The 27,803-nt window shown below is 37.0% G+C and overlaps 1 protein-coding gene across 2 annotated transcripts in view; it reads left to right on the top strand.

The window, feature by feature from the left end:
* The window catches only part of LOC131440502 (uncharacterized), a 591,719-nt gene extending 566,108 nt beyond the window's left edge, over positions 1-25,611 (top strand). Inside the window, exons 16-17 of one of the 2 annotated variants that reach the window (XM_058611827.1) lie at positions 16,312-16,470; positions 16,561-25,611. In XM_058611827.1, coding sequence (XP_058467810.1) covers positions 16,312-16,470; positions 16,561-17,486 — 1,085 coding nt within the window. In that variant the 3' untranslated portion in view covers positions 17,487-25,611. Of the gene's footprint in view, positions 1-16,311; positions 16,471-16,557 lie in introns of both variants that reach the window. The other variant, XM_058611826.1, reaches the window with a different exon arrangement.
* The last annotated feature ends 2,192 nt before the right edge of the window (positions 25,612-27,803 follow it).

Genomic DNA, 27,803 nt, shown 5'->3' with positions numbered 1-27,803 from the left:
AACTAAGTTTTGAATCCAATAACACACCTAGATCCTTAATTGATGTCTCCCGTTTTAGTACAGCTTGCGAAATAGTGTAATCATACGTGATCGTGGTTCGTTTACGAGAAAGAGATAACGGAACATTTAGAGGCGTTCAGGACCATTCTGTTGACGTTGCACCAGTTGGAAAATACATCCAGCTGTGACTGCAAGAAATTTGAGTCTTTCAGATCTTTGATGAGATGAAACAGATTGAAATCGTCGGCGAATGATAGCTTCATACATTGCAATGCGAAATTCAGATCATTTAGATATAGCAGAAATATGAATGGTCCTAGATGGCTTCCCTGAGGAACGCCAGAGCTCACGATGAATGATGTAGTAATGCAGTCACCAATTTTCACGGTCATACTACGACCAGTCAGATATGATTCCATCAAATTGAGAAAAGGGCCGCTAAATCCAAGCCTGTCGAGCTTTGCAATTGCTATTTCATGGTTAATCTTGTCGAATGCAGCAGTGAAATCTGTATAGATGGCATCAACTTGATGTTGCGCTTGCATAGATCGAATGATATATGATGTATATAGAACAAGATTTGTAGACGTAGACCGTTTAGGCATGAAACCGTGTTGAGTATCAGATATGTAACTGGAGCAGTTGTGAGTTATGAAGTCCAGGATTATTATTTCAAATAGTTTTGAAACTGAACATAATGCAGCAATTCCTCGATAGTTTGAAATAAGGGATTTATCCCCTTTCTTATAAACGGGAAAAACGTAAGAGTTTTTCCAAGATTCGGGAAAAGATCCAAGCTGGAGAGATAGGTTGAACAGTTTTGTCAAAGGTACAAGAAGACTTCTGCAGCATTTTTTCAACACTAATGACGGAATACCATCAGGGCCGGAACTTAATGATGATTTCAGTTTCAAAAATGCATTGTTAACGTCAGCAGTCGTAATCGTAGGATGAGGACCAAACGATGAACGGAGTGGAACATTGCTGGTGGCCAAGAGAATATCCTGCGTAGACAAAGTTTCTTTGGAGAAAACACTGCTAAAGTAGCTGCGGAATAGGTCACAAATACCAGAAGGGGTCGAAGCATCCAGTTCACCAAAAACCATATGAGTTGGTAATCCCGATTCATTCCTCTGATCGTTGACATAGTTCCAAAAAAGTTTGGGATTATCTTTAAGATTATTTTGGATGTTGCGTTGGTAGTTATAGTAAAGCGCCTTATTCAGTCGTTTATAACGGTTGTTAACAAACACATAATGTGATCTTAGTTGAAGAGAAGGATGCTTTGTAAGTTTTTTTAAGGTAGACCTTTTTTCACGTTTATAGCGTTTTAGAAGTGAGTTTGACCAGGGAGGATAAATTTGTTGACGACACGTTTTCTTTGGAACGAACTGGTCAATTGCATAAAGCACAATATTCGTCCAAACTGTGGCAGCGATGTTGCAGTCGTTGTCCGATAATAGCGAACACCAATCAAGTGATAACAGAAACCTATTCATCGCCTCGAAGTTACCTTTCTTGTAGTTGTAATAGGTAGATTCTGATGTAGTGTTAAATATTAGTGGCGAAGATTCCATTAAAGAAATATGGAGAGGTGGGTGATGACGACAGAGTTTAACCAGCGGTTCGGGGGCTGCATCAACTAAACAGAAATTCAAAAGCTCCTGACTGGCAAAACATAGATCCAGAAGGCGATGATTGCTGTTGTAATGATCATTCAATTGAACTAGACCAGCAGTGTTATAGTCGTCCAGTAGTCTATGATAAACATTGCTATTCAAGGAGTCAGCATTTGGATACAAATAATTGGAAACGGAGCGAATCCAATTAACACCAGATAAATTGAAGTCGCCTAGAATCATTAACTTATCGTTCAATTCCATTTGGTTAGTAACTAGCAAGAGCGAATTCAAATGTTGCTGAATCAATTCCATATCGTTGATGCGATCAGGCGGTATGTAAATTACACAGATAAAAAGTATGCAATTTTTTAGTGTAAGAGCAACCCATAACTGTTCAACACTAGTACAGTTCGGAACATGTAGCGAACGAGAATGAAAATTTGAGCGACAGGCCAACAGAACTTCGCCGCCGCTTTTTTAAAGCTATTTAGTTCGTTCCGATCTTGCCTGTATACCGAATACGCATTTCCAAAAATTTGCTTTGATAGTGTGCTACTGTTCAGCCAGGTTTCGATGAATATGTATATGTCATAGGCACGATCAGCGCAAGCTAAACGGTAATGATCGATACAGCTATTCATTCCTCCGATATTTTGATAGTAGATTCCTAAACAAGTGTTTGGCTTTGTCGAGTTGGATACTGATAAGGCATTGGAGGGTACTGTACCGGTGAGCGAGGGTAGGGACGACGGATCGATTGAGAAATGATTGGGAATGATCGAGGAGATTGTACTTGGGTTTAGTTGTATACATTTTGTTGTCGTGGTGGAGGTCGTGATGCATTCGGTCTGCGTAGGGGTGCTTGCTCTAAAAAAGGAGCAATAGACACACCGGATGGCCAGAAGTCCGGAGAAGTTATTAAATTTTCGAAATCGCTAGGGACCCGCAGCTTAAACGATATGAATGAGAGCGGTCGATCGATACTCTGGCGGACGAGTTTTAAGCATTCGATTAGACTACTGTCACACCTAAGTCTGGTTTGAACATAGTGTATAATATTTTGTACTGTTTCGTTAGGTAAAAATCTTGTTATATAGTACCAGTTGCTGCTATCTTGTACTTGCTGTGCTGGAGGTGCAACTAATAGAGGAGCTTCCTGACTGTTTGTATCGTTGTTTGTAGAATGAGTAGTTAAAATACTATGATAACTAGGCCCTACATAAGGCACATTTGACAGAACTGAAATGCTATTAACTTGCCTGTTTTTGTTAATTCGTTTAGGTAACGGTTGCAGAATGTTGGTTGTTCTAGACTCTGATTGCGGAATGTTTAAAGTATGAGGTGAATTCGATGATGTAGAATGCGAAACTGATACGGCAAGGTCAGTTGCTGTAGGCGGCACAGTGGCTGGTAGTGTGAAATTGGTAGTCGATGATCCATTGCTCAGTACGGGTGTGCAGCTTGCATGAGCGTTGGTAGAGATCACAGTAGCGGTGGTGGCGGTTGGTGGTGGATGTGGAACAGTGCGGTTATGATAACCGGTCGGGAATGTCGGTGGTTGAAAACATGTGTTGATAGAGGTGACGCTTGACGGCGGATGCGTAGTAGTAATGTTGTGGTGGTTTGTGGAGCATATCGGCGGTGGAATGCTTACGTTGTTGGTACAGATAGCAGAAAGTGCCAGTGTTGAAGCTGTAGCATTTTGCAGTAGCGGTGGAGCGGTATCGGCATTGCAAGTATTGGCGGTGGTTATGGGCGACGGTGATTGAGCAGAGGTAGTATTTGTCGGATTTTCGGTTTCGTCTGGAATGAGCGGAACTATAGGATTCGAAGAAGATTGAATACGTACTGGAACGTCAACTCTCGGAATTTTATCAGGTTGCGCTAACGATGGTCTACTAGTGCTGCTGGTCCGCGGCCGTTTGTTGTTGTCCTCGAGTATTGATTCGAAGAGGTTTGTGAGATCGAGATGAAGGTCGTCAAGTTTCTCAAAGAAACGTGTACCATCGTTGACAGAACGTTCGGCTAGATCCCGTGATCCAGAACGGTGGATGCAGCTGGTCCTAGTACAAGTTGTAGAATACATGCGACAGAAAAGTTGCATAGTATCCGTTAAAGAGCCAATCAACTTAAGAGCTGAGGTGGTTCGCTGGAGAATCAATTGCATAGTTGCATCGGTGGACTCGTTGCGATTTGATAATTCGCGGCACTGGAAGCACAGCCAGTATACTCCCGGACACTCGCGAAAAGATTTTACTTGCGAGTTATTCAAATTAGCGCACTTAACGTAGAAATTTTTTGAACAACACCGACAAACTATTTTGGTGCCTCGCGAGCCAGAAGAACCAAAACAAACATCGGCATCGCATTTGCTTCTTGTCATTATGGAGCTACCGGTAATGAAATGACAGATGCGTGAGAGATGGTGAGTACTTTGAGTGCTGGCGTCTAGGAACTGAGTAGCACAAAAGGCAGCTTATTGTCTTCACCAAAAAATATTTTCTACGAATAACGGCGCACTATACGTAAAGTATGACGAAAGCGATATGTCACCGACTTTGGATGCACGTAGAGCACTTAGCGAAATAAATGTCAGAAGGATTGATATGGATTTACACTATTTATAGGCGATTATTTATAGAGCGAAAAATGTATCTTCTATGGACTCGGTGTACACTGAACCAAAAAAAAAAAAAAAAAATTGGCCAATGCAACATTCACTATTGGTAATAATACATTTTTCAAGGAAGATTTGGACAAAATTCCATGAGTATCCCAAAATAATGCGGCCTTAATTTTACCGCCTCTCAATATATATTTGGCCGCTTTGGACGGTTCTGATGAACTGCAGTCCACTCTTTTGACGACCGCTCTAAGAGTCCTTGTAGTACTTTTGACGGCATTGCTGAGTTTGCAGGATGAATAAAAATCAAAAAATCAAAATAAATAAACACACAATTTTTTTTTGAATCCATTGTTTGAGAATGTCAAGATTAGAGACACTTGAATCACAGCCCAGTTTTTCGGCTCAATGCATAGGGCACTGGTCTTACAAATCAGTTTTCATATGTTCGAACCCCAACCTGAAAGGAGTCATAGTTTCAGTAGGATCCCAGCACTATTCTATATCGATTTTGATTGGTTCTTTTCGGCAAGCATTAACTGAGAGAGACGAAAGATAAGAAATGAAAAGACGGATAGGTATTCTAGATTGAATCAGTTATAAATTTAGAACGGAAAAGCTAGCCTAGGCAGGCTCATATAAGCATGATCAGAAGAAAGAAATGAATTCTATTTTACACACTGACACTGCATGAAAGAGCTCTCTTAAATGATCGTGTAATTACATTTATAGAATCAATAAGCAACTTGAGCCAACAACAGCAAACATATAAAAAACGGTAGTGGTAATTTTGTTAACTTTGTTGGAAGAAAAAATATTTAGCGTTTTGGAAAAAAAATTTGCTATATAAGAGAGAATTGTCAATTTTATTCCATTTAGAACGATGTTAAGTTCATTTCCCTAATTTGAAAAACTTCTTTTGCAGCATGTTGAAAGAATTTTAGTGCGTATTTCTCTGATGGTAGATGTCAATTTTTGAAATACTGTTTTGACAATTTTTATTTGATCTCATTTCGTTATCTCTCTGTCAATCAATGAGGTCATTTTGCAGCTAGGGCAGTAGTTGAATCTCACTCGGCTTGAGTGCAGTATCACAAGTTCAACAGAATTTCATCTGTTGAGTTCTCCACATGTACCAGATTAGTATAGTTGATAAAGCGTCTCTTCGGAAAAGAGAAGGGTGAAGGTTCGAGTCCTTTCTCTGGGCAAAACTTTATCGAAAAATTTTATATTTTTGCTATTTCATACATATACAACTTTTCTCTGTGTGTGTTATACATTCCCGAGTTTTTAATAACTGTTTTTGGGTACTCCCGGGGCCGGAAAGCGGTAGCCGGTGTCGCCAAGATAAATTTGCTCAACCATCAACTTACAAAACCTGAAAATTAGACGAATTTTCTAACCAGTTTTGGAACATCAGCTTCTCTTTGCATAGTCACTTATAATAACACACTCTTGGAACTCAATGTAGTGCATCTCAAAAATCCGAAACCATTTCCGAAATAAGTTAGTGGATATATTTTTTCGCGTGAATAACTCTGTAATTCCAAACTGAAAATCGTTTCTAGATGAAATTAAGGATTTAGTCCATTCATTTGATTCTTGGTTCGTTGGAATTGGCGTGAAAAAGGCTTATGTCTGAAAAAGATACACGATATCACATACACGATTTATTTTACATTTACCTTCCCTTTTTAGAGCTACTTATTACCAATTTTACGCTTTTGATAACCTTTAAAGTACAATAAATATTTAAACATGTCAAGAAAACTTTATGAAACATTCCATGTCTCCCTCTCTTCACTTCCTAAATATACCCATGTGACCACCTCTGCGGTGCAAAAAGTACTTGTCCCCAGTTTAATGATAATTGACTGAGTTGTTGAGGAGTTTTACTGAAGCATTTGACTGTAGATCTTCTTTGTTATAGATTCATGCTACCCTTTCACGTATACAAATTATTCGTTAAATTTGATTTTTTCCTCATACTTACCATGTTATGAACACTTACTGCACCTTCCCTTTAAAAATCTCACATGGCAGCCTATGAACAGCAAGAAATAATTGTGCCAAGTTTGTTCGGGACACCTTCTCCTGTGCTCATCAAAATGTATCATTTCTATAAATTTGGATGCACTCTGTAAATCAGAGTTATGAAAAATATATCTATGAACATCTTCGAAGAGAAAATAGTAACTTTGCAAAATTTATTCCGGAGTTTTGTCGTTATCAAGAAAAATATCGTGTTGTGAAAAACTAGCCATGCTGCTATTTATTAACAGTACAGCTAATGTAAACATTTTGATTTAAGAAAAACAAATGATGAATGATCATACAGTCAGGATTACTACAGAAAGTCTATGTCATGAACACCACTAGCCAAAATATTTATATTTTTCCCCTAAATGACTATCAACTACCTCATAGATATTCCTTATCTGACATTTTCCGTGTACCAGGATGTGTAGCACATATGCCAGTGTAGCCAGCTGCAACCCAAGCAGGGATTGTCGCTTGTATCCGTCCTGTACAGTTCACTACGAATGTGGGAACTTTCTTTGAACTGAGGAAAAACTTCCGCCCTATCGATGTCATGAAAACTCCCTGCAGACATCAGATGCGGGTTACATCAAGTGCGAAGGTTAATTCTTGGAGCAGAAAAACCTGCAGACGATAAGGTAAACTTTCTTTCCTCTTGGCTTTACCGAGGCAATAATGCATTTGTCATCCGGGTTTTTCCTTTTCCGTCTGTACATTTAAGAACTGTACTGAATCCTACCAGCATCGGCGATGTAGAGATCTAAAAATTTAAACTGCGGAAAAAAGGTTGTTTTCTACCGTTAGCGGAGAACACCAATAGAAATTTATTTTCCGGGCAGGAAAGTCTTACTTTGCTCTGCATGTAACTTTTTCAGTTTTTCCGGTTTGTTGTTTGATTCGTTGAATGGGTTTAGTTAGGATTGGCCCGATCCCAAATTTATAAAAATAAAGTATTGATTTTGTAACAAGTTCGGTATTTACGACCACACTGAATAATGTAAATGAAGTAAATTAGTGACTTATCTAGCTATAATGGATATAAATGATGATTGTCTCAAAATCCATATATTTACCATCCGTCTAAATGATCAGCAATATTTTATTAATATGGGACCACAGAAATAGGAAGTCTACTGGTTAGCAGAACAACTGATTCATATCATCGGTAAACGATTTCGACCATAAAAGTTCCAAGTGAAATCAAACAACTCCATTAATCGTATGATGATGATTATTTATTGTACTTAGGAGCAATCCATTTGTTACGATGGCCAAAAGAAAGGACCAAGAGAGGACTCAGTGTGAGTCCCGAAAAGATGCAACACCCTCTGGTTTGTGTTGGATTCACATTCCGAAAGATGCGAGCATGGCGCAAAGCATGTTCACGTATCACCTCATTTATCACAATTTTCACATTGCTTCTCACCCGGAAAATTAATGTGTTTTCAGCAGACTCATTTTCCTAATATTACCAGACATGAGCATCCTTTTTAGGTACGAGTGAAAGTACACCGTAACATTAAAAAAAATATGCTAGTCTCAAGATAAAATAAAGTGCTAGACCTAGTCAAAAATAAGTATACATCAGCTGTTGAAGCAATCCATTTAAGTTTTTTATGATTTCTCAACTATTTACGACCGGGGACATGATTACGAAAAGAGAAACGTCTTCATCTCGTTTGCTGGAGATCCGTGACAAAGTGAACTTTGTTGACCCTCTTTCACTACTTGTGGACGTATGTGTGTACAGTAGGAAGATTAATGGCGTCGGATTTTGGTGCTCAGTGATGCCAAACTGCGACTTGGATGTGTCACCGGAATAGAGCCGAGTCGAATCGTGGCGAAAACAAACAAAATAAAAGTAGAATTGATGACGATGGGATTTTCCTGGGCTAGCGGAATATTTATTTGCATTTCCTCGCATTCAATTACCGAAGCGATACATTCGGAATCCCCTGGGTGCAGTATCTGGTGGGTATTTGCTTTACGGGCTTGGCACATAAGCAAACATACTTGTGCGATAAGTGGCCATGAGTTGTGGCAGCAAATTTCAGTGGAAGTGGAAAAGAGTATCTTGATTAAAACATGATTTGCTCAATGTATCGTTCTCTGATTTCATACATCATTTGGCAAAGTGACCACACGACGAAGTCAAATATGTAATATGTGGTAGATAGATCAATCTGACATACCAGGTACATACAAATAAAAGTTACTGACAAATTGTGACATGCACAGTACTAATCTAACCATTAATGGAACGGCTAATATAGCTAAGTTTAGATGTTTTTGCGTTCCTATTCATTAACCCAAAATTCTGAAATTGAAGTTCAGAACTGGATAAAATTCAATATATAAGGCCGGAATACCTTTCTTTTGAATCTCCGTTTTAAAAAGTATGATGGTAGGAATGGTGCAAAATATGTTGATAATTTTATTGGCAGGATAATAGTCGACCGTATGATATTAATTTTGCTATACCGGCTTTCAGTTCCTGGATCCAGAAGCCAGTGACGTCTTCGGAACTAATGTCGAATTTTCAAACATGGCCAAAGCGATTTTCACAAATTTCTATAGTTCTGTTGATTGTTATTGAGTTTTATCTAGATCCCGCTTCGGGTTTTTGAATAAGTTTGGGTGGGTGAATATGAAGTAACTAATTACTATTGCTTGAAGATTAATGTTCACTAGGGTAGGACAAGGTTGTATGGGAAACCAAACTTTTCGTGTTCCTTTTGGGTCCCATAAGCACTATGGAAAATTTTAGCTCGATCGGAGAAACAATATTTTTGCGCCCGAGGTTTAAAGTTTGTATGGGATTTAGTATGGAGAAATTCACGTTTTACAAAAAATAGGCTGAAGACCAAAATATGAACTATAAAAATCAGTGCTTGTGATATTTGCGTAGGAAATTTAACGAGGAAGAAAACTTTAGAAGACCGCAAAACAATTCGAAATTTGCAGAACAAGTTATTAATGGAAAACCGACACAAGTTCCGAACAATATCTCATTCCTTAATATATCTAGCACCACTGCTGTCAGTGAAAGTAATATGATGTGACTTCCTTTCTATGTGCTATAACGGTTTATCCCATTTGTATAATGTCTTCAAGATAGTCACTCAATAGAGTACACTAAGGTCTTATTTTATGCGGTCTCTTTTTATGCGGGTTTTTATGCGACTTTTTTATTCGAATTTTCAGAGTTATGCGGGTTTTTTATGCGAAGTTACAGAGTTATGCAGTTTCCTTTCTGCGGTTTTTTTATGCGAAGTTTCAGAGTTATGCGGTTTTTTTTCAGGCGAGGCTTCAGAGTTATGCGTTTTGTTTTATGCGGTACGTAAACTCGCATAAAAATATACTTCAGTGTATAAAGATTATTTTCAAGTAACAAACCATGCTCCAAACCTTACTGTAAAGACACATAAAAGTCATCCCAATTATGTTTTTGTTTGCATAAAATAGTACCGTCTATATCTTCTAAACTATAGAGAGTTTATATCTTCGACAAAGTTATTGGATTCAAGTTTATCTAAAATATTGTTGTAGATTCCAAAAACCTATTTCTTCAAAGTAAAAAGTTAGACTTTTCTGTGTATTGACAGTGAGTTTGGGAACATGGCTTGTCATTAAAAAAATTCTTTATAATGAGCTGAGAAACTTTTGTGAAGATATCAAACAACTCAATGATCCGTTATTGCATAATAAAAGAAAGAAAAATCATATTACCACCAGCAGCAGTGGGGCTAGATATATTAAGGAATGAGCCATTGTTCGGACCTTGTGTCGGTTTTCCTTTAATAACTTTTTGTATGAATATAAAATTGTTTTGTCTTCTTCGAAGTTTTTCCTCCTCGATAAATTTCATACGAAATTATCATATGCACTGATTATTAGAGTTCATAGGTTGATCTCCAGCTGATTTTTTTTTGTTTGAAGTGGATTTCTCCATACCCATACAAACTTTAAACAATATCCCGTTTCCATCTTAGATAGCACCGTAAGATGTGATAAAAAGACTTTATTATAAAACTCACATCAATTACTCAGAGCAGGTGGGACTAAGTTCCTCTAATCCAAAAGCAAAGACAGGATCAGTGGTGTTCCTAGGTAATTTTGCGCCCAGGGCAAAACTTAATTTGCCGTCCCCACGTAGGTTTAGTGAACAAAAACATAAAAGTTTCCTCAACTTCATCTCTGGAGAGTGTCGATTTGATGGGCTAAAAAAGGTCCCCAGGATTGATTTGTCACCCCCAAAAAACGTTGCACCCGAAGCGAATACCCTTTTCGCCCCCTAGATACGCCCCAGGGCAGGGTAGTACATTCCGATGGGTAATTTCTTCTTCTATTATAACAGACTTTGAAACCGATTGATCAAAATACAAAATTAATGCTACGTTTATAGATACTAATAATTCTCCAAAGTCTGTGCTTGTTATATTCCTATCTATAGATAATACATTTGATCTGGATCTGACTTTCAATTCCAGAATATCGATTCAATGCTCACTATTAAAATGAACAACTTGTAGCATTGAATTCTTGTAGACTGAAAAAAGTGTAACATAAAAATATTATGGGAATACTCATTAATAACTTCGAAAACTTAGTTGGAATTATCAAAATAAAAATAAATAAATAAAATGCGTTGATGTTTCAATCAATGAATAATGGTCGGTGTGCAAGCACCTTTCTCCTATCTCTCCCTATACTGTAAGAACTGTCAAAATACTTTGTTTATTATTACAATAATATTGGTTTCATTTCACCCAGGTTTTAACCTTGTGGTCGTCTGGAATTCAACTTTAATTTATGCTCGAAGAAAATCAAGAATTTTTTTCAGAGTATCATTTAACCAGATATATAAATAGAAATAGTTGCAAGATCAATTCTGGAGACTCCGTACATTTGTTGGGTCGTTATTTGAAAACCTAACAATTTTGGAATTTTCAACATACACTAACCCGGTGTTCCTAAAACAAGAAGCATTATCTTGTGCATACCGTCTTAAGGTTACAGGGCTTTGGAACAGTAACCCTATAGACTATGCTACTAGCTACACTCGCTTGTGGTCTCAAAGTGACCCAACTCTCACATGCAGTTTTCCTTTCAATGTGAGCTATCCTCTTCGTGAGGAATGGTTGTCTGGTTATTTGGAACGACAACTTGATGAACACATACTTGTTATACTGACGGTGTTGAGGTGGATTTGGATTTTCGAATGACAAGCCAAACTCCTGATAGCAGACGAAATTTATTTGTGGTCAGCTTCAAGCTGGAATTCAGTTTAGCTTTATTTTAAATCATATTTATATTTTACATGCGACTTACAAATTTTGGTGCACAAACGGGAATTTGGAAGTGGGTCGGCCAGTGTGCTAAATTTTGATCGTAGCAGTATTTAAACCGTTTCAAATAATGGTTTGAATAAACTCCTCGGCTTCAAATTAAATGCATATTGCTCTCAATGAAAAATTTTGTGAATTAACTGCACTTTTCCTCCTGATGACATTTGACGACGGTTGAGGATCTAGTTGACAGTTGACGCGCCACCTACGATGACCGATGAGGCGCCGCGTAGCGTTATGTTGAATCGACGAGGGACCTAGTCGTGCTGGTGCTGGTGTCTACTGTCGTGAAATGAGGCTGGAGCAGTCTCATTCACTTGGTATATACTGTACTGTGCTCCAAGCAGAGATCTACGCGATTCTGTGTGGAGTACAATCGGCCCTTCAGCAGAGGATCTGTGGTAAACGAATTTATTTTTGTTCCGACAGTCAGGCAGCCTTAAAAGCACTCAGTTCGAATGACTCACGGTCGAATCTAGTGATCGCATGTCGAACTCAAATTGAAGACCTCAGCATTTCAAATGCTGTTTACTTCTTATGGGTACCCGGCCATTCTGGTATTACTGGAAATGAATGGGCTGATGAGTTGGCTAGAGCTGGTGCAACGAATGATTTCGTTGGTCCTGAATCAGCTTTACCACTTTCAACTAGTTGGATAAAGCACAAGATTCGTTCTTGGGCTGCATCCAAACATGCCAGCTACTGGCGCAGCTTGCAAACAGTTTTACCAGATTTGAATCTGAAAATGTCAAGCTGTCTACTGCATTTTTGCAAGCATCATTGCAGTATTCTCTGACTGGACATTGCATATTCAATTATCACATGGCTACTATTCAACGTGGTGAGTATTATTCGTGTGACTTGGGGTGAATGCGATTACGGTACTTCATATCATCTGATATGTAACTGCCCCGCATTGACGCAACTACGTATCCGAGTTTTTGGTTCTCCATACATGGTTGAGTCTGTGTTTCTTTTGTGCTTCCCTTCCCATCAGGAAATTGATGAGAAGCTACGGCAAGGCACAAATTTCCAAATAACTAGGGGAACGTGCCACTTGAGCCAATTAGTTCTGATTCCTGATTATTGAAACCTCGTGGTCGTCTGCAATTCAACTTTAATTTATGTTCGAAGAAAAACAAGAATTTTTTTCAGATAATCATTTTACCAGACATATAAATAGGAATAGTTTTAGGACCAATTCTGAAAATTCCGTTCATTCAGAGACTATAAGACCTTTCATTTGAAGGTAAGTTAGTGAATATAGGTTCTGCCTTTTATGGGTACATGAAGGGAGTTCAATTTTGGAGTTTTTGATTATTATATCCGGTACATTAAGAACCGGAGTGCGGGGGCATTTGTTTATCAACCAGCATGACTTACTAGGAGTAATTTTGAACTCATTTCTTAAGTTTGAAATAAAAAACACTCAACAATTTCGGAACCGAAAGTCGATTTCTGATCAAATGTGAGAATTTTATATGGTTTCATAAAGCCCTTCATTGGAATGCAAGCTTGTGAAAATCGGTTAGACTTCTCAAAATGTAGTGAGAACAGCTTGGCCTTTTCCGTCCTTCCTAATAGTTACTCAATCTTCACTTCTCGATCAGTCATCGCTACTAGATTGAGTAGTTCGTTTGTTCAACTCCTAACGACATGAATCGCCAATATAAATTTTTTTGTTAAATAGATTTTTTCAACAAATCCTAGTTCAACTAATTTGGCAGTATTACTTTCCATGAGATTTCTGTAATTATTTAACACTTTTTAGAAAACACGTTTACGCAATCCCTGTAAACACTACTCATTTTGTACTTCATTCTTCAGTTCTGAGCTATATCTTGTTTTCACTTGCCTGTCACCCGTTTCTCACTAGCTTCTTTATTTGCAGTACCAGATTGTTTTATATACAAACATGGGTACCTGTAACAATCAATGGGTACATTTTTGTAGAATCAGGAAAAATATAACAACATGCTTACCCTAAGAAAATAACAGGTATATTTAACACATGGATCAATAAGTCCCAAGACTAAAGCAGAGATTGCGCTCGTAGTAAACCAGTAACCACGTCTTTCTAGAGTACTAACCTTTGCTTGAAACGGGTCAAAATTTTAAGTCTATCCGACCAGAAACGGCTGAGTTTGTTTAAAAAATGGAAAAACCGAGTTTCGTGTTTTGATAAAACATTGTTTTTTAATGGGTAAAAACACCGTGCAAGCGAAACAATGGATTGAAAAATGTTATCCGGACTCTTGTACATCAAAAGCAACGATTTGTCGGTGGTTCGCCGAGTTTAAACGTGGTCGTACCGACACAAATGACGCGGAACGCTCGGGTAGACCTGTGGAAGCCGTTACACCGGAAAATGTGACAGAAGTGAGAAAAATTATAATGAAAGATCGTAAAGTGAAGCTCCGTGAGATTGCTGAGATGACACAGATATCATATGGAAGTGTATTTCGATGGAACAAAATGCACCCTGCCACAAGTCAATGAAAACAATGGCGAGATTGAACGAATTGGGCTTTGATCTGCTTCCCCACCCCCCATACTCGCCAGATTTAGCGCCAGTGACTACTGGCTCTTTGCAGATCTTTTTTTTTATATCGTTTATTTATACCCGGCTTTAACCAAGTTGCGGTCGTTCGCCGGTTTGCAGATCTTAAAAAAAAAAAAAAAAAATGCTCCAGGGAAAAAGATTTGGCTCAAATGAGGAGGTCATCGCTGAAACTGAAGCTTATTTTGAAACGTAAGATAAATTTGTTTATAAACATGGTATAGAAAAATTGGAAAAACGTTAGAACCATTGTATCACCCTAAAAGGTGATTATGTTGATGAATAAAAAAAATTTTGGATAAAATGTTGTTTCCATAATTAGTCTCGGGACTTATTGATCTATGTGTTTTTTCAGAAAACTAAGAAAGATAAAGATATTTTTTCATTATTTACAAACACTGGGAAACATATTTCTGATTCCTTTTCAATTCAAGCAACATTGTCTGGTATATGTAGTTGGTTATGGTATCCGTTCATGCGAGTTGTTTTCATATAAGTAATTTTTTTTGAAACAGTAAACAAAATGTTAAGCAAAAGCTTGTATTCATTCTACGATATGGTTTTTTGAAAGTTTAAAATATATACTTTCTAAAAACCATATCGTAGAATGAATACAAGCTTTTGCTTAACATTTTGTTTACTGTTTCAAAAAAATTTACTTATATGTTAACAACTCGCATGAACGGATACCATAACCAACTACATATACCAGACAATATTGCTTGAATATCAAAAATGCAACGAACGCCAGTGATCATCGTTCGCTTTTCTTCGCCTTTGTTCGATAATCGCTCTAATATTCGGACATGTCCATATATTCGGGTGCGAACGAAGTCGACGCTGCTTCGTTGTTCGCATGATTATCTATTCCTTGCAGTTGTTATTCGCATTGAATCGTTCGCGATGATCGTTCGTGCTGTCTTTGAAACAAGCAAATAAGGACGTTTCCCCCTGCATTAGTATCATAGTCTTATGTGTCTCCCAGCGCTCCCCTGCTACCTCATGAATATGATATGATGAATTTATTAAATGAAGAATGCTTCGCGGAAAATGAAACCCAACGATTATCGTAGTGTCGCTACCAATTCGAAGAGTAAAGTAAATAAACGAATGACAGATGAATGCATAAAACGAACATGCACGATGTATACCATCAACGAAGATTGTATTAGTAGATTCGGGTTCTCTACGATCTTTGCTTCTTCACTTTCACCCTTCTCTCTTTCGTACAGTAAATAGTTCAACGTTGTTCGAGACGGGCATAAGTATGGACAGGATATTCGCACCGAGAATGGGTGCATGAATTAATTACACGAAGAATATGTGCAACATTGATACCCGATATCATCAAACGTTATAGAGTAACAAATAGCAAAATTTTGATTACCATTTGGATTTCATTGGAAATTCAGCGTTCTTCCATAAAATTTTATTAAAAAGTAAAAAAAAAAAAATTTGTCATGATTTTAAAAATTAACATTATTTAAAAAAAATATGTGACTTTTTAAAATATTATTTCTTCAGTCTAGAAATTTGACAGTATTTTAATATGGACTTCAGGTACAACATATCAAAAAATGAAAGAAATGCAAAATACTTTTTTTGAAATACTTGAATATATTTCTAATAATAACAACCTTTCATTTGAGCCTTACTTTTTCTAAATTTTTCAAAGTTTTTCCATAAATCTCAAATAAAATGAAGTGAGTTCCTTGTCGAGAATTTTTTACCCCTACTAACAGTACTTCCAGAACCGGGATCTGAGATCTGGTGTATACGAAATCATTTTTTGCAAAGAAAACTGTATGGCTAGTTGAAAGAATTTCACTCGTTTTGCCTCCAAAACAGAACTCACTCATTTTTTCTCCGTGATGGTTTGCATCTAAAAGATTATTATTCCACTCTAGGAATGATTGTGTGGTTAAACTAATCAGTTTTATTTAGCAAACTCAAACATTGCGATAATTCAAGATATTATTACTCCCTTAGAACGAGAAATAAAATTTTCAATCAAAGATTTAACAAACCATGTAAATTCTGAGATACGATAAATAATCGTACGCTCATCGGTTGTAGTTATCTAAAGACCCTACTTGTTTTCGTCTCTCATTTTTGCAGATGGAACAGATGGATTTTCAATTCTGCCCCTAGCAGCACTTCTAACTGGTGCACTGTTCACGATCGGAATCGCTGTACTGCTGGTAGTGGTACTGGCCATACGAAGGAAACGTGATGGCCATGGTACTGGGTTATGCGACGGAAAGGAGAAACACATGGGTAAGTGTCGGTTGGTGGAAGTGGTGTTTTACGTAAAATTTCAAGCATAGCACATTTGATCTAACCACCTTCTGATTTTCACCCCAGCAGGCATGGATATCACTGTGACCACACCACTGGAGATGGGCATGGGTCAGCAGAAGTACGTGGTCGCCTACACGCTTAAGCAGGGTGTTGAAAAGCAGCCGGACATACTGAACGCACAGAAAACCCAAGGCTCAGCCAGTATGCAATCGATAAAGGACATTCAGAAGATGGGTTCCCCGCTGGGCATAAGACCGGATGCATTGTGCAACACCGGAATGGTAGGAGGTGGTGGTAGTAGTGGTATTGCAGGAACAAAACAAAGCACAATTTATGCCACACAAAGCTACGACCAAAAATCGACACCTTCCAGCCGACAGAGCACATTAAAGAGGAATGATACGTCTAACACGTATAGTTTGCTACAGCAGCAACAACCACATCATCTCCAGAGTAAACCTCCACCCTCGGCCACCACAACTGGTCTACCGCAGTATTCCACAAGCTATGCTTCCGGTGGTGATCTATTGGATTACGAGAAACCGTATGGTTGTTCCACACTTCCATATAATCAAGTCTCTCCACCCCTGGCAGATCCCTACTGCTACAAAAGCTCTCCCACAGATCCAGTCGGGCGGTCGGACTATGACAAAAATCTTGACTACAGACTGCTAAACATATCGCATGAGATAAAAAATAGTTCAACCGCCAACCATATCGAATATAGGAACAATTTAAACCAAAACAGTAGTAATAATCAGCTATTCGGTGTCAGTAGTAATAGTGTCAGTTGTAGCAGGTCTCAGGTAACGAATGGAAGTGGCAATCCGGAGTACCGGTATTCCGGATCGGAGTTCGCCACGGACCTAATGGATTTTAGCAATGTTCCGTCGCCCTCATCTTCAAGCAACACGGGGGCGACGCTATCGAAAAATCGAAATCGACAGCACATAATCACAGATACGTTACCAGGACCGGAAAGTTGTGTGTAGAGTTATAAGTAGCTCCAATATAGCATATCTTTTGTACAGTAGAGACGATTTTACCAACAGATTCAGCCAGTTATTGCTATTCGCGCCACATAAGCCCGTTGTCGTTTGCTTATTTAATAAAAAAAACGCGACTGTTGCTTTTCTAAATTATTTCGATTAGCAACAAAAAAAAAATTTTTTTTCTGCCGAATAAGGACAGAATCAGCTCTCGTGTTACGTTTTGCTTTAGTGCAGGGATGTATGTTGCGAAGGAACAAAAATTCTGTTGGAACTCGGTTGGAGCCTGACTTGATGGACAAGACATTTTACACTTTTTAGATGATACACATTTACAGAATAAAATCAGTTCATATCATTTGCATGGCGCATATCACGAACAATTAAAGCTGAGAATATCTGACTGCTAAGAAATCAGTCATATCCGACGAAAAAAGTCTTCCACAATGAACATAGTAGGAAGTTGATATCAAAACATGAAGCACTGTGAAAATATATAATTTATCTTTTCTTTAAATAGAATATTTACTAGTTCAACCAAGTAGCTAATTATTGTCAAGCACATAGGCATGTTTATGTATAAAATTATCCAGCAGCAATTTGGGATTACTTTCAAAATTGAACACAACCTACATTCATACATACTAAATTAAAGAGTGAGCATCATAAAGTACATTAGATGTATTTTTCATTAATTCTATTTTTATTATTATCTAACATTAGTTATGGTATAGCGAATTTAGAGCAGGAATGGCAAACTGAAACAAAACTAATATCACAATAAAACTAACAAACATCATGGTAAAACATATATGAAAAAGTAAAGAATTCTTTGCCCAACGGATGGAATTGTGATTTTCAGTGTACATGTGATTCAAATGATTTGAAAAAGGCGGAGCATGTAATTCTGTTTCATTTCGAATCCAAATAGAGGAACGGATAAAGCGTGATGGGTTAGTCGATGCCTTTCATGCAGCCCGCCTGGGTTCGATTCCCAACCCCGCACATAGGGTCAGAAAATTTTTCAGGCCCGAAGAGGCGAATGACTTTAAGGTTAAAACCTCTATAATAGAAACAAAAAAAAAAGAATCCAAATACTTTAAAATCGGGATTACTTGCAGTAGGGCTGTCCAATAAAAAAAATTCATTTCCGCAGGTATTTTATAGTATTCTCCAAAGGGCGTAAATGCGGACAATTGGAATGGACTTTTGTGCTATTAGACGAAGTCGATTTTATTGTGTGCCATATTCAGGCTAAAGCTTCACAAGACTTTCTAGGCTTGATTCTAAATCATATCTTTTTTTTTAACATGACTAAAATCGAGTCTACCATAGATTTTGTTGTTCATGAAACAGCTGTTTTTTGTATACTTCGTCAAAACTTGATAAAAAGAATCTTTAAGTTTTGGCTATATAGATTGCGATTTACCATCCAGTTCGTTTATTTAGAAATTTTTCCATCGAACTTCATTCGTTTTCGCAATAATAAATTGGATGGATGTTTTGAGCCCTTGAAGCCTTACTCTTGTAATTCTGCTATCGACTAAGAACATCCCCTACACACTTGGAAAAAACTTTGTAATTTTACATCTGATAAGATGCACATAACTGGAGCGTCGCATTTCATGTAAATTAACATTCAAGAACATGTACATGAATTCATCGAAATAAAAAAAAAATACTGGTAGGGAGAGCAGTGACTTGAACCGAGAATCATTGGATCATAGAGGACGTCCATTTATTGACTGAGCCACAGAAGCACGCATCTGTTTGGCTGGTGCATATAAATTAGTCGCACTTGCTAGACGAATCTAAATTACAGTTGGAACCAGTAAAATTCAGTCTCATCCAACATCAAGCCATCACAAATGAAATTTTCCGTCATTTAACAAACTACATCACCTGTAAAATTCAGTTTCTTTTGTGTGTACAGCAGAAATGACAATTGTAAGCTTTTCGCAATGTTTTGAATTAACAATTTTGATAAGAATAAGAGTTCCTTTTTTGGTTTACGTTGTAGCATAACGCTTTGAGTACTGCACGTATGAAGACAAAATATTGGAAACAAATCGCTGTCAAAACATGTTAAATCTTACCAACAAAGACACTGGTATAGAGTAAATAAAGTGTCCGGATGATAAATTAACCGAACTTCTATAGCATAAATCAACTTCGCTCTACATTTTTGCATCCTGGCCAGGGCTAAGAAAATCATAGAACATAGAATTGGATTTGGGATCTAATATCTTTGTTGAGAAAAACCAAAGAATCAGGCTTAAGTATCACTGAAACCAATTAGTTATGTTACCAAATTCTTATTAAATAAATGTGATCACCGCCCAGAGATGAATTATTGTTTTCCAATCGAATTGACCGGGTCATGAAACGATTATAATATATTTATGATTATGTACATGAAAATAACACAATTGAACAATAGAAGAATTCTTAGAAACTACTGCTTATTACTGAGCTTAATGATTTTAGCAAATCATTTATGATGAACAGGCGCGTACCCAGAAAAAAATTTCGGGGGGTGTTTCAGAACATGTTGATCAATTTCCATACAAATGGAACTTTTTATATAATTTGAAATTTTTTTATTGTGGAGTCGTTTGTTGAAAATTATTCATTTTATTTTTTACTTATTTGAAAAAAAGAGTTTACATAATATCATACTTTTTTGAGTTTCGGAGGGGGTTTGAACTCCTAAAACACCCCCCTGTATACGCGCCTGATGATGAAGATCATGCAAGAAAGCTTTAAGAAATGTATATACGAGTGAGAATTACGAATTTTACATTATTAGGCTAATGATGCATCCTATATTGGCCATTCCATGCGCGGAGTACATGTTTTATAAACCAATAGCCATCGTATTTTCGAGCTCCGACCTGGAAGGATTCTTAGTTTCTGCAGCACAACAGCTTCAACCCTACAATGGTTCAATAGGCTAATAATCGTCTGCAAAGTGTGTTGAAATAAAAGGTTAAATTTCACGAAAGGAATTTACCACTAAAGCTTCACTTTGGGAAATAATGGACGGTGAAAGGGCATTAAAACAGAAGTTGTTAAATAATATTGAATACAGAATATTTTGCATTTCGATAGAGGTGTGACCAGTGTAAAGCAGACTTTCATATCATTCTATTTTCAAAAAAATTCCACCGCTGAAAAAACTAGAGCAAATCTGGGAGTTTTAGGCATTATGTGGAAGTTTTATCGGGTATTTTAGCAAGAAATAACTTTCGGTACCGGAATTACAAGACAGTTTATGTAAAAATCGCTATTTCATGATCTTGTAAAGAGCAACAATTTTCCTTAAACGGGTTTCCAAATTTCTCTAGTTTATAGGAAGCATCATGTTAGCAGATGACCAAATATGCTCACTTGAGTCATATCTGTACCCAGTCTCTGAAACTGAACTCATACTGAGTTCTTAGAGATGGTTGGGCCGGTTTTCTCAAGCTCAAAATCTAATGAAAGGCCTGAAACTATTTTAAGCACACTCTAAATTAAAAGGTCTCACTTTCGATTGTGAAGATAAAATGGAGATGAATTTTAAAAATGTCAAACCTTCGTTCAAAGTGACGATGGAAAGAACGAAAAAACTTTTCGAAACTGAGCTGAACACTATTTCAACTTGTAGATCCTGTTAGTTGATTGGAATTTTGGCAATAACAGAACACACTTTTTAGTTCCGAAAATATCGGAAATAGTGGTCAAACATTCCCAAACAGAACTCATTCTGGTTTTTCTGTAATGGTTAAACTAATTTTCAAAAACTTCGTTTTTAATAGTCACATGTGTTACTATTTTTTTAGAACGTTTATTTACACCTAGTTGAGGTCGTTGAATTTTATCCCGATCAGACCTCCGGTTCCGAAATAACAGCTCAATTAGGGCTTAAAATTCAAACTTTTCGTTTAGAGCGACGATGCGCTAAACGTATGGGATATTTTTATACATATTTTTTGTTATATTTATTACAATATGGGTTAAACTTAAATTGAGCCGATCTTTTAAATAATTTTTTTTTGAGTTGGATCTCGTTGTCACCCTTTTTCTAGGGGGAGAGGAGCTTCCATTTCCCTCCTGCGTGGATTGAGGGGCATTTCGTTCGTGGTTCGTCTCGTCATCCATTGCCGCATCGATGGTATTGTTGTCGATTTCCGTCTTCTTTTCGTTGCTAGTTACTGTAGATGCACCTTGTTGTACATAAGTTCCAGTGGCTGGTTGGTTGGAGGGTAAGTTGTTAACTGCAGCTGGTGTACTTTGTTCTATAGGGGATGATGATGGATTCGTTGAAGGGGATGCTTCATTGTTGTTGGTGGCTGTCACAGATGTACTGGGTTTGCTTGGGGTTGGTGTGAAGGAAGCACAGTTGTCCTTTGGTGTGGTTGTCTCCTTGTCCAGTTTATAACATGGCTTACCGTAGTGAACAGCTTTTTGGCAATATTGACATGTGGCCATTTGATTGTCATAGGTAACAAGTGATTTGAACGAAATTCTTGCATCTTTACCGAAAATCACATAAGAAGGTATAGCCTTCTTCAAGTGTATGCGTAATAAACGTACGCCATTTAGAATACCGGAGAAAAAATTATTCCACTTTTCTTTTTCGATAGAGAGAATCTCTCCGTATTGGGACATAGTTTTGCGAATATATGAATCGGTGACGCTTGAGTGAAGATCATGCACACGCACTTCTATAGCACTATCTTCCATATATACTGGAATGTTGTTCTTAATGTTCTCGTGCTCCACATAGTGCACATTGTTATTGTCTTTTGCGAATTGAATTGCATCCAACTCTTTATAAAATTGGATGTAAACAATATTATTTGTCTTATTGCATTGAAGTAAATGCACACGTTTAATGTCAAGATGCATTTGCTCCTTAAGCAAACCTTCAAGTTCTCGTATCGAAGGTCGAATTTTGCACTGCCTGAAGTCAACAACAATTGTATTCTTTCGTGTCGGCGGCTTTTGTTCGTTTGGTTCCGAACTGTGTTATGATTTATGTTGGGTGTTCAGTCACAAGTGGTGACTTTTTTGCCCTATTATATACATGATTTGGTTATTACCATTAAGACATCGTTTGCTTCCGCAATTCTGTAATTTTGTGATAGGTAAAATTGCAAACCTACTTGTAATGTGTACTGGGGTAAAACCAGCTTATACAGTAACTAACTAACTGACACAGGGAGCGTATCGATTTAGTTGAATATTGCATTAATTTTTGTCGGAGTTTGCTTATAATAGTATGTGACAGTACATCTAATGGTTCTATATTTGTGAATCTGTGTAACTTATTTGTACTAAACTAGGAAGGGCGCTTCAAAATCATTTTCGGTATTTCATTCGGAATCCTTTGCAGTGTTTTCTTCCTGGCAGAACAACAACTTGACCAAATCGGTACTGCATGAAGCATGGCTGGTCTGAAAATTTTTTTATAAATTCATAATTTGATCTTATTTTAAATTATTTAACATTTAATATATTTATTGCACTTCGCCTGGATTCTTTCCATGCGATCCTTGGAAGTGAGTTTTTTGTCATACGTTAAACCTAAGTATTTTGCTTGATCAGACTATACCAATTCCAAGCCATTTCATTTGATAGTGTGATTATTGTTTGGTTCAGAAAAGATGCTCTAGGATTATATGTTTTTCCAGCATTTGGCGCAATTTTGATTCTGACAGATAACCATAATACACTTAAGCTTCTTAGTAGGCGGCTACAGGCCACTTGTAGATTTCTATCTGTAGCTAACAGACTTGTATCGTCACATAATAGAGATATCTGACAAGATTGGGAAGATCAGAAGTGAAAATATTATACAAAATGGGAGCTGCGAATTCTTCTTTCTGGAGATTGTCATCGATGATAAGAGAATTTAATTCAGTTAGAGCTTTGGGAACTGAAAGATTCTCACATAATTTTCAATGTGAAATCAGTATTCAAGCCAATTAGCTCCATGATAATTGAATATAGAATTTATTGGATTAACCATAGCTTAATTAGAAAATCTGAATGTTACAGGAAGATGATCTGAGTCAAAGTCAGCATGAGTAATCAGTGCGATACAAATGTGACTATGATCTGTTAGAACCAGATCGATTGTAGAGAGATTTGCTCGCGAACGTGAAACAAATAGAATAGAATAGTGGGTGTCCAAAAGGCGAAAAAAGGGTGTCCACTATATTGACAATGTAAAACGAATTCTGACAGGCTCGTGCGCAGAAATCAATTAAGGGGGGGGGGGGTCAATTTTGTCGAACATTTTTTAGCGAAAACGATAAAAGAAATAGTTCCCCATGTGAGTATTGGGCTTTACTCTAGAGGAAAGATGCGCGTTATTGAGAGCGGTGGTAGTCGGTAGTCGGGCACGCACTATACAAATGCGTAACATCGATGACTGCATTTCCAGTAACACTTGACAGAAAGTGGGAAAGGCACCAAAATTTGAAAAAGAAAGTTGCGTCATCCACAATATTGAAACTGTAAAAAAATTCTGAAAACGTAGTATGAATTTTCAAGTTATTTGCACTTTAATATAATAAGTACTCCATTGTTCATGAAACTTAATTTTAAAAAAATTCTTCATGGGGGGAGGGGAGGTTTAAACCACCAAAGACCCAACCTCGCAGGGGGCGCACGGGCCTGACCAGCAGAGACTAGATTATGAAGTATTTTTCCATACCAGTTATTTTGCCAAAATTTCACTGAGTATGTTTCGCCTTTAAGTACCCTTTTACGAAAAATTTAGATCTTTTGTTTATTTGTTCATCTGCGCATTGGAATGGCAAATATGCTGCGCGATAACATAGATCTTATTAACAGTTTCATCTTCGATCCCCAAGCTTTTCTAAAATTTTAGAATTGAAGGAAGGCAAAATTTGATGTTCAATTTGCCGTTGGAAAAAAATTACAACTTCACCAGCCAATAAATTATTATAATATTGTGCACAGTTCAATTTCATGAATAAACGACTGTTTTGCGTTTAACGATTAGCAACTGTATTTTTTTCACGATTTTCACTAAGCGCATTGAAAGGGCACATCATTTTTGAATCTTTTTCCACCTAGGCATGTCAATCAGAGAACAGAATGTACCATATTAAATCATGGTGTTTTAGTAACGCCATTTTTGTCGTATACTTTTAATTACTGTGATTACGTGAACACTGTAAATTACAATGAATACGTGAGAATTGCTGGAATATTCGTTCCATCACGACTAATTGTATTGTACTTGTTACTTAGAATCGTTTAAAATCCTCCGTTCAGCTGCCAATATATGTTAAAAATTTAGGTGCTTTCATTTTACTTATTCATTTTATATCGTCCCAAATTGCTGCATTTACACGCGCCCGAAAACAAGCAGTATTTTAGCAACGATTCGTCAACAGACAATACAACAACAAAAAAACGACTAAACTGAAAGAATAACCAATATACCTATCCATATCAGAATCAAAGGAAGACCTATGCTGTGAGTGAATATCAGAAGCCACTTTGCAGAAATCTTCAAATGGATCCCATTTATCCCAACACAAAGAATTGCATTAAATTGTGAATTATTTGAATTTCATTATTGAAAATATCTCATCCAACGAACTGAAAACTGTCCAGTCTCTTTGCATTTTGTGGATTAGATTATGATACACTTGTTGAAAACGAGAAACATACATTAGAAAATGTTGTGGTATGTAAACAATAGTTTTTGTATTGTGTAAGTAGGCAATATGTAATCATGCGATTCCTCGTATAAGATCCGTTCAACAACAATTGTAAGTATTCCAATAGTTCAACCAGAACGAGATACTCTCCTGTTTAGGGAAATTTGTGTAAAAAATGTACAGAATATTCAATCGAGAGAAATCCAGCGAAACGAACGAAACGATAAAATTAGTTAATTGTAAACTGGAATATCAACAACCCACACTATCGCGAATAAGGCAATAAAAACTTCGATAAATGCGAACATTAGAAGCAAATTCGGTATAGCAAATGTAAATAGAACAATTATTTGGGAACTTTGCCGTGGTATGTGCTTCGGGGTAGGGATATCGAATATGTTCTAATATCTGAAATACAGAAAAAGATATGGTGTTTTTATATATTCTAGCGTTTATAATTAAAGCTTCGAAATGTCCCAGGACCATTCAAATGGGTTATATTAAATAATAAAATTAAATTTTTTGTAGTTGCGATGTGGTAGTTAAGAAATTTTTTATTTATTTATTTTTGTTATTAAATAAATTTAAATGATCATTTTTATTATACTACCAAATCATTGAATACAGTCTGTTACAGACGAGCGTGGTCACTGATAATTTAGATTTTCAAAAAAAATTGAGATCTGCTGTCTCTGTTCGATAGATTGACTTTAAGGTTCAACTTACAATCTCAGGTAAAACAGCCATGGTTTAAAAACTCTAAAGCAGTTTTATCCGCTACTGAAAACTCCGCAAACTGATATTTCTCTAATGAATTTTCGCTCAACGACTTCGAAAAAAACTGCTTTCGCGTTTTGTAGCAATGGCTGTTTTTCTAAGATTGTAAATTTCCTCTTAAGGGTAAGATGAATTTAGGTCCATTCGAATCGAGCTTTCGCGTCGTTATAACATCAGTATTAAACAATTTTCGAACGATTTTTCGATGATAATGCTTCTTAGAGCCGAAGCAAGGATGCTGTATTCGATTTTATCACTATTCGTTGATTGACAGTCGAGTAATCGGCGAAATTGCATGGTGACTCTACTAATAAGCTGACTATTGGTACAATAGCCCTACTCAAACTACAAAAATGCATGGATCCAAAACTTCTGAAATGACTAGTCAATGGTTTATTGTATTCAATGGTTTATTGTATTCATCTAATAATAGTAATATCCTAAGGAATATATAGCAGTAAGGCCGGATATTTCTCTGTTGGGTCGAAATCTGCCTTATTAAACGGAAAATCCGAAGATCACAAAATTACAATATTGCAATTGTTGTTTCACGCCCTGTTTCACGTTTCAACTAAAATGTTATTCATACAACTAACATATCTGTTGATTTTGTCATAACCATTCAAGTAAACAAAATCGATGTATTCGAATACTGTCACTTGGCTGAGAACGAAGACAGCAAAATGCAGAACAAAAATCCTCTTCATTTCACCAGAAACGTTTCATGTTGAAAATGTTCAATGGCAATTGAACGTCATCTATGTCAGTTAGTTTTTATTTCATCTACGAGTTACGTATTTTCGGATAGTTCATGTCAATGTAATTAAAAACGCTTAAAATTTGCTGCTAAAGTGAAGTGGTTTCTACTATTAATATTTTTTTGAAAGTGCATCTGTTTATCAGCAACATTCTTGAAAACGGAATTAAAAAAGTTTTTTCCAGCAAGCCATTCCGCAAGTGGAGAAAAAATTTCTTAGTGCCTTGTAAACATTTTGCTGGTGAATTCTGTCTTTGGAATTTTATTCTTTTTTTGTATTTCTGTATCATAAGCAGCTACTTAGGCCAAATTTCGCTGTTCAAGCGGATGAACGATTAGCTCCCAGACTAGTAGTAAAAAATATTCATTACTATAGACGTTTTTAGTTCAAATAACTGAAAAATTCTTTAAAACAACTGAGACATGTTTTGCTTTCATGCTTATAGGTAACTTTGCTGGAATTGTGTCACTGCTCAGTTGCACGAGTGACACCTCATTGAAACGTTTCATGTTCCGATTAGGGTGCATGTCATGGCTCACCTGCAACGTTTTGTTACTCGTTTGTGGTGCATGTCTTTGATGGGTGTCATTGCTAGATTGCCAGTACGATAAATAAAAAATGACAGTTAAAACAACAATCGATTACTTGTACCAAATTTGAACATTGAGTTTTAGAGTTTCTAATTAGCATAATCGGTCAGTTGTGTTAACCCTTCGTGAATATCGTGACAGTACTGAGCCCAACAACGAGACAATATGTTGTTTACCATGGCGACAAAAAGGTGGTTAGTGACAAAAAAAAAAAGATCTTGTTAGTTCCGTTGAAGATGATGAACAGAGACGGGGATCGGAAGAATCGGGCGGATGTTAATGTACGGGGTATAGCAGATAACACTTGTATATTAATGTGTTTTATGGAAAGAATATATGAACTATTCCGACTCGCCAAGACATCCCGAACCGAAACCTCAGGCGGCCTACCTCGGGCCCTAAGGGATTCCAGTAGCTTCGACCTGGCGTCACGATACTCACGGAAATATGGGGGATACTTTCCTGACTTCATTGCCCGGAGAGCTTCTATTAAGCTTAGACTGTCCGTGA

The sequence above is a fragment of the Malaya genurostris genome, chromosome 1, assembly GCF_030247185.1.
Source record: "Malaya genurostris strain Urasoe2022 chromosome 1, Malgen_1.1, whole genome shotgun sequence".
NCBI lineage: Eukaryota > Metazoa > Arthropoda > Insecta > Diptera > Culicidae > Malaya > Malaya genurostris.
This window is presented reverse-complemented; position numbering and strand designations above follow the sequence as displayed.